Here is a 14,798-nt window from a genome sequence, read left to right as displayed (position 1 = left end):
CTGCTGGGTGAAAACACATGAAAGCTAAGAAGATGTAGTTCACACATTCATTTATTCATAACATGGGAGTATTTTGTCACCATTATTTCAATCATTAAATTAGAACTCTGGAAGCACAAAAATAAAATGTGTTTATAATGGTCCCACATTAAAGTAGAACAGTGCCAAAAATATTTCCTTTAAATAGAGTTGCTGATTTCTTACAAAAATAAGACAAAGGTCCTCACTGCTAAAAGGTCCTCACTGCTAAAATACATTTTGCAGTTATTACAGGTTCTGCTCTGTGATAAATCATGCAACCCATACAGATTGTGGAAGCAACTGAACATGCACAGGAGACATCACCAAACATTAAGGAAATATTGCAGGAGCTTCTGTGGAAACAAGACTCACAAAGAACAAAGTAGATGGGTGAAGCAACAAAGATCCTGCCACTTAAAACAGAACCTGCTGTGGAAAACATTTATTTTTTTAATGTATACTTGAGTGCTCAGACTGAACATTGGCATCCTTCTCAATTTATTTTTTTTTCTCCAATGTTCCTGAAAGGGTGGAATTTTTATGTTAGAAACAACAAGGCACAAAGTTTGTGCAAACCTGAACATTTTAAAATTCAGCAAAGAAAGCATTAAAAAAATTGGAGGAAATGTGTATGACATTTAAGTGCTGAAAAATAAATAAAACCACTTCAGATTTAATAAAGATTGTCTCCTGATTATTGTCTTCTACTATAACGGTAAGACCACTCCAGCATGAAAGGTTACCTGACAAAACCAAAAGTAAATGTATTTAAATCTGTTAGAACAAAAGCCTAAATATAGGCAATGGTAAAACCAAGTATTTTCTGATAACATCTTCTTAAGCCAAAATTTTGTCCACCAATACCCACACACTAAGAAAAATAGAACAGTCCTGGTTTTTTTCTTAATAAAATAACAGTGGAAAAGAGTCTTGTTTAACAAGTCAGTAAGAAATTCTTTACAGCATTAGCTCATAACTTTTATAAGCAGAATGATCCAAAAAAATAGATCTGATGCATACCTCAATTAACACCTATATGAAAAAAAAAGGTTAGCATTTCATTATGTTAATCATGTGCAATAATGTCATATTCATCCTCTACCACAAAACAAGTAACATTTTCAACATGTTTAAAAAATAACCCAAAAGTCTACAAAAAGGGGGAAAAAATCACCTTCATGCTTTGGGAACTAGCTAGCTAGAAGACATGTCTTCAACATATTTCTCTACAGGAGTCATGGACTTGGCTTGTACAGCTCAACTCAGTTACTCAGCATGATCTTGGCCAGTGCTAGGAAAACATTTGGCTCATTTCCACAGTTGCTTTCTCTGAAATGCTGATGGGGGAAAAAAAAGTCATGCCAATGAGATGCTTCACATCTATCTAGCATCATATTCAGCAGAGGGCCAGGCCAGCTCTGCAGAGTTTATGATGTCAGAGTTTATGTATTTAACTCGGTAACATGCTGGACAGCTCTCCCTGGAGCTCCACCCTAGTCCCAGCATCTCAGCCTGCCTCCATCAAGGTACTCCATCCATCCTCAAACCCAAAAGACCAAGGTGCTTATCAGAAAAACCCTTTCTTTCTAATGTCATATGGAGATTAGGGTTTTAAATGGAGATTAGGGATTGCTTTGCAACTCTCTCCAGTCACTCATTGTAATGATTTTATAGGACATCATGAAGAATCTTTTCCATTACATTATTATCAGATTTAGAAGAAATGTCACATTGCCCCCTCTCACTGGTATGTGTAGGCAAGAAAACCTCATACTGGAGTCAGAACCTTGGAAAGGAGTAAAAAATGGGAGACTATTCCTTCAAACAAGGAAAGTGGCCAATTTGATTTTCAAAGCCTTCAAATTTTCCCAGACAATGCTTGAAAACCATGAAAGCTCGCCTAGCTTCCATTGCCAGAAAGGAATAAAAAAAAAGCTGCTGAAATTTAGTAAATTGTTTCCATATACTTTTCTAAAATGGGTATGTATGACTAGGATTTTATTAGTGATCTTTTTGGCCAAATGAAACAAGGCCATTCAATCAACTCAGCAGCATTTTCTGCTCTGTAGACCAATAACTTCTGTTATAACTGTAATATTACACATGATAGACCCAAGACTTCCAGAAAAACTTTTAAATAACACGAATCACAAATTTTGTTAATTTTATGAGATTGTGGAGTGCTCTTGCTTTTGGAGGGTGGGGAACTTGTGCAATTTGTGTGGTACTAGATGTGTGGTTTTGGTGAGAAAGTATCTAAACTGTGGCATTTCCAGTCCACACAGACATCTTCAGCCCAATTACTGCTTCCCAATCTATAGTTCTTGTAGGGAAATAAACAGACTGTGCTCATGTCTGCACCTCATAGAGTTTTAGAGGCCTATAAATGCCCTATACTGCAAAATCAGAACACTTTAATCTGAGCTTTGATTTTTTTCCCCAGACTACAATAGTTCATTAGTTGGACAGACTAAATTTAGACTCAGGAAAACCCCCAAGTCCCTCAGAATCTCATCACGTAACTAAACCAGTATTTTCACAGAATCACAGATTATGCTGAGTTGGAAGGGACCCACAGGGATCATCAAGTCCAACTCTCATCTCTGCACAGGACCATCCTCAAGAGTCACACCATGTGCCCGAGAGTATTGTCCAAACACTGTCCTATTTTAAAGAGCTGTGGTTGATCTCTGTGGGAAAAATAACAGCCCTTAGACAAAACCTGTTGAAAGGAACTATCTATTCTTCCCAGCACTGAAGGGTTCCCAAACCTCAGCTTCCTATTTGCTTTATACGAGTGACAGTTCTATAGCCTTTTTGCTTATCCTTAAATATTTACTATTGCATCACATGCATCTGAGGTTATAACATGCTAATCACAAACTGCTTTTGTACTTACTTGATGGTTACTCTGTTTGATGTGTCCTGCAGATCACCAGGATCAAAAAGCTGAGATTCCTTAAGTCCCAGTTCTTTGCAGCCTCTTAAGAATAATATGATATTATCCTGAAAAGAGACACAAAAAAACCCCCAACACTTTTAACTCTCCTTCATTTAAAAATATATCTTACCAAACCAACCTCTTTCTAACTCTGTATCTGTTCATACCACCAGCTAAATGAAGAACCAAAGACATTTCCAGTCACATAATTTAAGAAGTCAGTATAGATTTTGTTTGGAAACCTGATAGATATTAAACTTCTTTCCTTTTCATTTTTCCCCCCAAAATATGTAACTGCAACAAGCTTATTGACTTGCTTCTTTTCAAACTCAGATGTTGGCAACTTTTTTAACTGAAAAAGCCCTGCTAATTTCCCCACCTACTGATGTAGGTTGCCAACACAATCTCAGCATGTTATGGGATAGAAACGGCAGGATTTCTGAAGGAAGCAGGAAGAATAGATATGAAACAGCCCACCACCATTTAAGCAAGCAGCTTGTTCAGAAAAGATCTTCCATGTCAATATGAGCAAGCCAGTTAACACAACTGCTCTCTTGCCTCTCCAGCCTTAACCAGTCAGAAGCCACTGAAAAAACAGTGGCTTCTTCTGAAATAAAAACCTTGAAGCTACACTTAATGTGACCGCTGTCTGTAAGAAGAAACAACACCAATTGTGTAACACTTTTTATGAAGGATTTACACTTTTCAAAGGGTAAAAATTAAAAACCTATAACTAAGACAGACTAAGCACAAACTGATATAATCCTCTTTCAAACCAAATGCAAGTGATGACACATAGGTTTGCACGCAGGGGATTACAAGCTGGTCTCCAGGAAGGCCTAGAGTGAAACCATCACAACCTTTACAGTTAATAAATGTTTTATACTTACACACATGTAGGTACACTGCTACCTTTTACAGAACCAGTAAATATTTCTTACATGGATACATCTTGAAGGTCAGTAGAGAACAAGTGTTTAGATATCTATATTTCTAGATCAGCAACTGCAACACTAGATGTGTGAAGAAGTAAAGACATAATGTACAGCTTGATATTCTCTGAGGCCTCTCATCTTAAATCTCCAACTAAATTTAAGCTGCCACGTGAAGAGTTACAAAGGAGCAGAACCACAAAGTGTGGCAGAGAACTCTGTTTTTGTAAAACCTAGGAACCAGAGGAGCCTGGGTAGTGTTTAGCTCTTACCCACCCTTCGTGACAGAGCAGGATTCATGAGCAGGGCTCTCCCCACATCTGCTCCCAGGCCTTTGTTTGGGTGGGAGGCCATGGCTCCTCGAGAGCAGCCCTGTTTGTTCTGTTTCGGGACAGCAATCAGAATGCTAATCACTGCAGCTCTCAGCATGCCAACACTCTCGCACACAAAGCTCGCCAGCCACACCGCAAAAAATAAAGACTTGGAAATTCAGAGGAGTCCAAATCTCCCTTTCTTCCCTGGCTGAAATTTAACAGCTCTGGAGGGGAGCCAGGGGGAAAGGAACAGCAGTCGAGAGAGCAGAGTGCCCATAACCCAGGGAGACAGCATCATTCATGACACGAAAAGATGCTTGTAAAATTCTCCATCTGGTTTACTGTTTGCACTATAATTTTTCCAACTGCATTGTGAATAACTCTTGTGTTTGGTCTTTGATGGAGGACAGTTCTGGTCACTTTCAAATGCTGGGTAGATCAATGTGTAAATCTAATGAAAATGCAAAAGCATTCAAAAAAAGTTCCAAACAGTATTTCCAAATTTAACAAAAATATACAGGACACAGAGGACATAGTAACCTAATAGGCTTAGAAAACAACCAAAGGAGGAGGAACGCGGGAGATAACTAATTGCATCCATCTTTATGCCAAAAGTTCACAGCCAAGTTATGATAAGCAGTAACAAAAACACCAGTCCGTTTGGCAGCCATGTAGTTTGGAAACTCAGTTCTTCTGTTGATGAACAAATGCCCACTTCTCACAAAACAGTGTCACCACCCTATGCCTGTTTGCCTACATGCTTTTATTTTGATGGTCATCATAGGAAAAACACTCGCCAACAGTCACTAACATCATCACCCAAACAATTCCTCAGAAAGTTAGTATCTTGTATGGGCACAAAGAATCACACATAACAACAAGATGCAATCAGTGAGTGCAGAAAGAAGTTTTTACTTTTGCTAACAATCTCGTAATTTTTATTTCCCAATGGTACTAAAAATGGCCATTTGTTTAAACAGACTGAAAAAAAAGGCCAACAAAAAAGATGTTTTCAGGTGTCATATTTATTCAAGAACACCTGCCTAGGCTGCCTAAGCCCAAGCCAAAAACGTATCTCATTCTAGTGCAAAACTAAACTTTTCCTAGTTTGCTCTAGTACAGATGAAATTCGCATGTTAGTACCACTGAGACACTGGAGAAAAGCAGTCATAAGCCACTAAAAGGAGAAAGGAGTCTTAACATTAAGACCTAGCTCCCAGCAAAGCTTTCTCGCAGGATTACTACACTTTGCATCGATCAGGTCCTGTCTTCTTCAGTTTTCAAAAGTTTTTTTTACATCTTTTGAGAGGATTTTTTGTTCAGCGTCTGTTAGTTGCAACTATGCATGTTTTGTAGTCACCTGAAGTACTCCTTTCTGTCATTGCTGAAGAAACTAAAAAAGAAAAAGACCCCAGGTTTACAAGTAGCAATGTGCATGAAACATCCTTACTTTAAATAAGTGACTGAAAAGGCACATTTAATGTGCCTGCCCAGCTCCTTACAACTTGACAGAGTTAAATAGGTCATGCAAATGGGTCACGCTGCAATGGCAAGGATCGCAGCGTGGCCAGCTGCTGTGCCTCAGCTAACGGAGTGGTATCTTTTACAGTGGTCTCAGAAGACACACGACCAGAATTTGGTCCCTTTGGCAGTCCCTACAAGGCACTAGCACACAATTTCATCAATACATTAGATGGAGATGATATTGCCTTTCTCTCAGCTATTACTTGCGGCAACTGTCTCATGCTGACTCCTCTTGGTTTTACTCCACAGCATTACAATCAAAAGTCTTTTGGCTTTTGTCCTTCATACACACAGAGGAAAAGCAAGTTGATAGGTTACAGTCTAAATTTATTTTGCGAATTTTCTCTATTCTTTTAAAATGTAAAATTTTCTATCTATAAATATATTTATACAGATCTATAAATTATAAATCTATAATCTAGAGATATCTACAGATAGCTATAAAATTTTAACTACGCTTAATTGATAAGATGACAGAAAGTCTAAATAGGCTGCTTACAGAAGACAAACACTTCAGTGTGGTGACAGACACAGGACACAAGCCTAGGATACACTGACAGATTAAATCCCAACACTTTTCTGCTTTCCTCAGCAGAGTCCTGAGAGTTCTTGTTAGATCAGCACTATAAGCAATGTCATTTACTTGTCAGTATAGAAAACCAAAAATTATTAATGTAACTGTTTTGCTTTACTGAATTTCAGAAACAAAAAATTAACCAACACACAAAACTACGAACTCCCAGGCAAAGTCAGCCATGAACCACTAAGAAGGGTCATGGACAGATAAGGGTGCAGAAAGGGAAAAGGGAAGGGAAAAATGCTCCTGCACTCATAACTTCATTTCAACACCATCACCTTTTCATCCTTTCTGGTGTGTAATTGACAGACTTACCTCTACAAAATCACTTTGCCAGGAAAACCACCTGCAGGTAATGCAGAGAGAGTAGGTGGTAGAGGGGCTACACCTTTATGAAAGTGCAGGGAGGAAAAAATAATGCACTGCTCACTTGTAATCATTTTTTGTTTGGTTGGTTTTAACCTCTGTATTACAAATATGAAAAAATGTTCACTGTATAGCATTAAGTCATTTTCCTCATGCACAAAGTGCATGTACAAAATCCTGAATCCTGTAAAAAACCCCAGAAATTGGCAGTTGAGCAGGACAGACACCCTGGAAAGTCACTACAAATTCACACAGTAGCACAGCCAACACACAAGATAGCTCAAGCTAGCGAGAATCAAATATTCACAGCAGGCAAATTCTCTCCATAGGATCTGCTGATCAGATGCAATGGCAAACAGCTTGAATTTGGCCCACTTCCATTCCTTTCATCTGCCACAATAGTATACAAAACATTCTCACTGTATTCGCACTGCAAATCGGTCCTACAGCTTATCACTGTGGAGCCATCATTTGTCAATCTGCTACTGCATGGCCTGGATGAGATATACAGATAAACCTGGGGAAAATAAAAGCTAGCCTAGCTGTATGTCTGCATGGAACACTGCATAAAATGCCAAATACATGCCACTTCTGTGAGTTGGAGATATTATTAGTTACCAGTAGCACTGCTCTGTTTTGCAGGACAGCTGCAGACAAACAGGTGGCCTTTTTCATTTCTGGAATGCCGATATTTTCCCCGCTCCAGAATAAATTGGAAGATCTCTTAAAAAAAATTTCCAAACTGCTTTTCTGAGCAATTTCCAATTCAGACTCTTTAAAGCCTTTTGTTTGCTCTCAACATATCTTCCAAATTCTCTTATTTTTTCCATTTTATGTAAATAATTAGTGGTGGTAATTTATCTACATAAAAGCAATGGATCTTGTCTGATTCACAGGCTCACAGAAATATTGAAATACTCTGTTCAAGCACACCAGGAAAAAACTTTTTATGAGAAAGGCTGGGAACTTTTTACATATATGTGTGTGTGTGTGTGTATATATATATGTGTATATATATGCATATACATACATACATACACATATAAGTACGTATATATATTACTATTTATCCAATATGCTTTACTGTATATGTTTCACTATATTTGTGGTTAACTATATATATGTATGTTTCACTATATATATGTGTGGTTTACTGTTTATACAATACACTTCACTGTATATATAACAACACTTCACAAAACATAGCTTTCTGTGGCAGATTTGAAATCACTAAATTTGGGAAGAACTCGATCGCAGCTGGGACATATTCACTTAGAAGCTGAGATGGTTAATCTCCAGAAGAGGAAGGCTGACAGCACACCAGAACTGAAGGCAACTACCCCCCCAGAACAGCAAGGGGAGTCAGGGCTGCTTACATCCCAAAAAGATTCTGTCACTCAATAGCCTCACCCACGAAAATTAAACGCTACTGGGGAAAAACAGAAACAGATGGACCCCGGGAGCATGGAGGGAAAGCAGGACTTACCAGCCCGCCAGCCGGACCGATCCTCTTGTCCCCCAGCGGCAGCCGGGCCGGGCGGGAGCGGCACAGCTGCTGCCGCTGCAGCCCCAACTCCACCCACCGCAGCGCCGCTTCCCGGCACCCGCCCGGGCACGGCGCGGCTGGAGGGCAAAGCACCAAAGTTAACGAGCGTGGGATCCTGTGAGCCGCGAAGGCAGAAGGCAGGTCCAGAGAATAAACACAGCGATGATCAGACTGAACCAGCAGGAGTAGGGCACACCGGGCGGGCATGCCGGCTCCGTAGGCAGGGCCTTCCAGCACGTCGCTGGAAGAAGCTGACAAAGACTATCTTTGCCAAGAAAGCGCAGCCTTTGTCTGCTTCTTTTTGCCCAGTCAACAAAGAAAAGATGCGCCTCCTCCAACAACAGCCCTGCTCCCTTAACAAAAAGGCAAAACCCACCTTAAAACTGTATGAAGAAATGGGCCGGTTGGTACCATACTCCAACTGCACAAAACACACCAGAAACCCTAAACATGGCTCTAAGCAACCTTCAAGTAACATCTAAGGCTGGCTGAAGATAGAATCATAGATTTATAGAATCATCAAGGTTAGAAGAGACCTTCAAGATCATCCTGTCCAGCTGTCCACACAGCATTACCACTGCAGCCCCTAAACCACTAAACCACATCACCCAGCACCAGAACCAGACACCTCTTGAATACCTCCAGGGGTGGCGACTCCACTACCTCCCTGGGCAACCTATACCAAGGCCATTTCCTCTAGTCCTCTCACTGCAGGCATGGTGGAAGAAACTGACCACCACCTCACTACAACCAACCTCTTTTCAGATAGTTGTAGAGAGAAATGAGGTCCCCGTGGAGCCTCTTCTTCTCTAGACTAAACAAACCCAGCTCCCTCTGTGTTGCTCAGTACCCTTCCCCAAAGATCTCGCTGGAAGTGCCAAGGTGTTTAGATCCTGCTGCTCCCAACCAGGCTCACTAGGTGCTGCAAGTGCCTAGAGCAAGAAGATGGGAGGAAGGCAGGGGGGGCTATAAAAAGCAAGCTAAAAATAAATGAAATGTGTTAAGCAAAGCAAATTTTGAGTACACTTGTCCTCAAGAAACTAAAAAGCAAATTTAAAATTAAAAGCTTGCAATTCTTTGAGAAAATCAGAAGCACAGCAGCACTACTCAAGAAATTGTCTTGATATTTTCCTACATCTGTACTTCACCACCAGATTATTTGCTTTTTAAGATCTTTGTCCTGTAACAAATTTCAGCCACCTTTATAAGCTCCTTATGCAATGCAGTGTATTACTACCATTTGTATGATCGTCATAACTAAAATCCCCAAACAGGAATGACCATATTGTATATAATGCAAGGCAAATGCAAGTAGCTCAGGATATAAAATGGCACTGTATGTCCCGCACAGGTAGTGAAAATTTCATGCTCGGTACAGAATGGATGACATATCTTATTTCTGCGATTTTTTGAAAGAGCTTAAAGTCCCTGCAGCATGATATGATATAAAAGAAGAAAGACTGTGGACAAGAAAGGAGAAGGATAACGGGAAAAGAAAGAAGAAAATAATGGGAGGAGACCACAGGAAAGAACATGAGCAAGAACAGCCTTCAACTCAACAGGCAAAAGCAAACCACGGGGGGGTGGGAGGAGTGCACACAGCATGAGCACAAGGCTGACCCTATGACTTCACTAGTGAAGTAGGTCCTGATATTACTCTTTGCTACATCAGGTCATTATCCCTGAAGGCACAAATAAAACATTTAAACAAATGGGGGCTCAGTCAACATCCATGTCTTTGGGGGAGAGAGCAATCAGATGATGTGAATTCCCTCAGATTTGCCAAACCCAAGATACACCCTGAGTAAGATGGCTTTGTTTACAGCAATGAAGACAGAACATAGGCAGGCAGGGAAAACCCCCAAAGCATTTCAAGTCTATTCACTGGCTGTGATGCTGATGAAATCACAGCCAGATGTCAATGAGATGTCAGATTTCACCCGGTCTTGGAGAGGGAGTGCTTATCTGATGCCATATTCTATAGTAACAGCCATGCTATGGCCAAGGAAGAGGACATTTCCTTTCCACTCCCTCTCCGCAGCTCACTCTCTCAGTGTCACTCTCTCAGTGTCACTCTCTCACTATCTTGTTAAGTACCAGATGACAGTGCTTGGCTTGGGTTTGGGCCTCAGTTTTATGACTTCTTCTGTTACCCACTTTTCACTTTATTTTTTTATGAATAAGGCTCACCAAGAGCAGGGTTAAAAACAAGCTTCTGTACAGTGAATTGTAGTCAAGCACTCCTAGAAGCTGCTGGGAATTCACCTTGCCAGATGGGTAAAATCCAGAGCCAGATGGGTAAAAACATAAAGCTACTAAAAAAGTAAGGCATGGCTCCTTTTGCTGTGATGGAAAGACTGTTATTTACTTCCTCTGCTTTGTTGGTTGGGCTATGGAGAGGGTCAATACAAAAACTGTGGCAGAGTGTGTCGAAGAGCTACAAAAGAGACATGAAGGAAAGAAACATCACAACAGCAATGCTCTCAAGGCAACTGGAGCTTGCATCTGTGGCATCTACTACTTCTTATCCATCCTCTTGGCAATAGTTGTGCTGTCTATCTGAAGGAGGGGAGAAACGGTCATGAAGACAAATTTTACCTCTATTTGCACTCACATTATGAATGCAGGAATATGAATACCAACTGAAACATAGATTTCAAGTGTTTCAACCCTGAAACCACAGTTAGTGCCACAATGCTTCCCTCAGGACATCCTGTTGGGGAAACAGGACACTTTCCTTTCTCAGCACATCCTTGCAGCTGCTGCCCCCACAAATGGGTTCTATGGCAAAAATAAAAATGGGCAAGAAATTCACAGCTAAGGAGAATGTGCTATTTTCTATGTTTGGTTTATTTGTGTGTGATTATCTGGACACAATGAAGCATTAAGGAAAGTACAGAGTCTAACTATGGATTTAGATCTCAGAAGACACCCATCCCAAACAAACTGCTTAAAGAAAACAAAAATACATAAACTTTAAATCTAGACTTGTGAGTCATAAGAACTACTACATCAGATATTGTGAAAACAAAAGCAGTCTACAAGTAAAGGAGACCACCAAAGAAACTAACCTGAGCATTAAATATGGGAGAGTATGTTTTTTTCATAGACATAGTGTTAAAGCTTATCACTCTGCATACCAAAATAGATAAATAGATAAATACAGCTGAATTACCTCCTGAGCAATATACCCAAAAGGTACAGCCCTAGGGTAGTCCAAAGGAACACCACAACTAGCTTAAGCTCCAACACAAGTCCTTCATGTGTTACGTATAGCCATCAACTAAAACCAAGCACTGCTGAATAAACCTGTGCCTTTCCAGACTGCTATCAGGGCAACTGTGTGTTAAGCCATGGCACAACAGATATTTTTTAAAAACTACTTCTGTGTTCTGGGTAAGATAGTGTACTTTAATGGTAAAGATGATTACCTATGCAAAGCAAATCTATGTGCTAAAATTTATTCCATGTTTTCTTTAATTATATTAGCAGGTCTGCTAAAAGATAATACGCTTCTTTTCACATACCCTGCCTTCCTCTTTCTGCTTGCAGAGTCCAAACCCCATGGGATCCCTTTGATCACATTTGATATCTCAGGGCACTGATACCCAACACCTGCTTTCTATATTTTGACCTGACTGTAGGGAAAATAACCTTGTTTTCCAGGAAGAGCACTGTTGACTACTCAAGGGACTTAGCTCTAGGAAACTTGCAACCAGGACCTTTGGGATGGAGTGGGTCTAGCAGAGAAGAAAATGAGGAAAAATTCTGTCCACCTGAAAAGGTGCATCTGGGTGTCATTAACTATCTGACCAGCATCATGTGTTATAAACCAGTATAGGTAATGTAAAGCATAATCAGTGCATCTGCATGCACATTCAGAGATGACTATATGAAAAAATACTTCTCAGCCTGTGATCACTACCAATTGCTTTTCATTTTTCTCTCTCGCTACATCTAAAGCAGATGGCAAGGACCAAAAAAAAAGGAAACAGAAATAAGCAATAGTGAGAATTACATATAATGCTTTTCTGATACACAAGAACCTGATTGATTAGAGACACAAAACTGTATTGGAGTTATAGTCTCAATGCATACCTTCCCAATGTCATTTATCAGCTGTCTTCCCACTCAGGCACAGAAGCAAATTTCATCACAGTTGTATAAGCCCCAAAAATACAGGATTTTAATGAAAACTTGTGTATAACAAATGTAATTCAAAGTTTTGCAACATCCAGCTGTATTGAACCAGCTAAGCACAAAACTTTGAACATTCACAGCCACAGAACAGCTGAAAATTTCTAAAGGTTATTTTTAAGGTTTGAAACTGTAAAGGTACAAAAGAAATTAGTACCTAAAATTAAAATTGATTTGACATCAAACCTCTAAAACTGAATGTATGACCACTGCCTGCCAGCTTCATAACACTTCTAATTGCAGTAACTACTCAGTACTACCATGACTTTACTTTCTTGCCTCGTTCTTTTACATGGTATGTTCTCTTTTGCTTGGTATATTAAGCAAAGTTATCTTCCATTTAAAGCAAAAAAGTAGTAATAGTTGCCAATACTTGGACTTCTCTCAGCAGACAGCAATCTACTGCAGGAATCAGGACACTATGCAGCCCGAGCTGTTGGAGGGCCTCTGCATCTCCATGTCCAAGTACAACTGCTGTAGGTGGGCCTTGAAAGATGCAAGAAAGCTGCCTGTGGGGGCTGGAGGCCTGGCAGTAGCTTTTAAAATCAGACCAAATCTCTATTCCCCAAGGCAAACAGCAAAATAATGAAACTGCCAGGGAGGACTCATTCCTGTTCAGTTCGTGACCTCTGCAAAAAAAGCAACAAATTCCACTTCTTCTTTCAAATTAAACATCTATTCTTTATTGCCAAGGAATATGTTTTAATAATCTGTGGTGGTCAAGGTTTGATAAAAATCAGAAATCTCTTTGCTGCTGTTACATGATACCTGACATACATTTTCCCCCCACTCATGACTTTGCATTTTCATGCCAACATTACATAAAACATACTGGACTTCTTTAATGTACAGGTTAGGGTCTCCTTGCAAATATTTCTAAAAGAAGCTGTTCAAGTCCAAAAAACACTATTTTTTTTTTAATTGGCGTTTTCTGCTGAATGAAGTTCCAGTACATTTGACTTGCAAAACCTACCTTTATTCTTTTTACTTACACTAAAAAAATAAATAGGAAGCTTTCATATTTAGAAGACTAGAATGATTTTGGTGAGGAAAAGGAAGGGGAACAAAAATGAATAATTTTCAATTTTCTGCAAGTGAATTTTACAGACAATCAAAATATCTGTGCAAAACTATGCTAAGTAAATCAGTGCCAGTTTGTAACTTTGACTGTATACAATGTAACAGCTTGAATTACTGAATACCCCAATACTAATCCATGTATCTGTTGTTTTTTCCCAGATTTGGCCATAATTGTCAGTCATCTTGAATATCTGCAGCTTTGGTGGTTTTTTTTGTGGCAAATATTCAAGGGAAGATGAACTACCCAATAGTCTGGCAGTGATTTGTTTCGCATCCCTTTTCAATCATCAGTAAAGTATTCCCTAGGCATAATTCAAGAATTAGCACAACTATTCATGAAGCTATGGTAGCTGCAAACCTAGATGCATTGAGCAGAATAGCCAACTTAAATTACTACTGTTTGTTAAGTCTACAGAGGTCATACAAATATGCCTTTGAAGGGCCATTTGGAAAGCAGGATTCATGGATTACATCTGGATGCCAGAGTAATTTGCAGTTGTGAAGACTAAGCTTTCAGGAGGAATAAAAAGTAGTTCAATAATATACCATATTTAAGAAGCAGAATTTCCTCACATTAATGTACATAAAATCAATGGTTAAAACAAGAGGGAATGAAAGGACTGCTTCTTTAATACGGTGTATTCCTGTTTTAAGGCTTTTTTCCAGCTCTTTTACAATGTCTTGGTTCTGGTTCCTCTGGACAGCAGAACAGAGGACAGAAAAGGATCTCTTCTCCTACAGGACAGATGTTCCTGTTTGTCAATTTTCTTCAACACATTAGAGGTGTACTCTCTTCCCTTGGAATGCATAAAGCAACAAGGGTAGAAAGATGAACACACGCATCACACCAGGTCTTTAGGATCAGGAACTAAGCAGTGGAGATGGCAGAAATATCTTGTCTCACTTGTTGCTGATGGGAACAGAAAGGGGAAACAAATCAGTTATTCTTAACTTTATTCTTAAAACTTCAGTTTATACCCTACCGTCTGTCCTTGACGGTCTTGAGGCAACCTTTTGTTTGTTAGAGGAAAATAGTCAATTCAGCTTACCTGGGTATAACCAGTGGCTCCTGCTCAGAACACTCACAAATAAGGCCATCAGAGATGTTCATGTACCATCAAACAACAAGCTTCCAACTCCTCACTGCTACTTCTGAAAACCTTTACAATTTAAAGCCACATTAAAACCTTAGTAAAACTTAGCTGATGAGACTTTATAAAGGAAAATAGTAAATTTAAAGTAAATATGATTTTTTCCTTTCCTCAACAGAGGGATGGGACTCAGAGTTGATCAGAGAGAG

At 39.6% G+C, this 14,798-nt stretch overlaps 1 protein-coding gene and 1 long non-coding RNA gene across 4 annotated transcripts in view; both read right to left on the bottom strand.

Moving 5' to 3' along the window:
- The window catches only part of LIMCH1 (LIM and calponin homology domains 1), a 180,758-nt gene that overhangs the window by 70,788 nt on the left and 95,172 nt on the right, over nt 1-14,798 (bottom strand). For 2 of the 3 annotated variants that reach the window (XM_027642662.1, XM_027642664.1), the window contains exon 4: nt 2,921-3,027. In XM_027642662.1, the coding sequence (XP_027498463.1) occupies nt 2,921-3,027 (107 nt within the window). Of the gene's footprint in view, nt 1-2,920; nt 3,028-8,161; nt 8,247-14,798 lie in introns of those variants that run through there. The other variant, XM_027642663.1, reaches the window with a different exon arrangement.
- On the bottom strand, nt 4,954-6,710 carry LOC113946820. Its single transcript, XR_003527567.1, has 2 exons — nt 6,625-6,710; nt 4,954-5,601 (listed from the first exon to the last, which is right to left on the bottom strand). It is a non-coding gene; the product is annotated as an uncharacterized LOC113946820 (long non-coding RNA).

Source organism: Corapipo altera, unplaced genomic scaffold (assembly GCF_003945725.1).
Source record: "Corapipo altera isolate COAL_440 unplaced genomic scaffold, ASM394572v1 22, whole genome shotgun sequence".
NCBI classification, from domain to species: domain Eukaryota; kingdom Metazoa; phylum Chordata; class Aves; order Passeriformes; family Pipridae; genus Corapipo; species Corapipo altera.
This window is presented reverse-complemented; position numbering and strand designations above follow the sequence as displayed.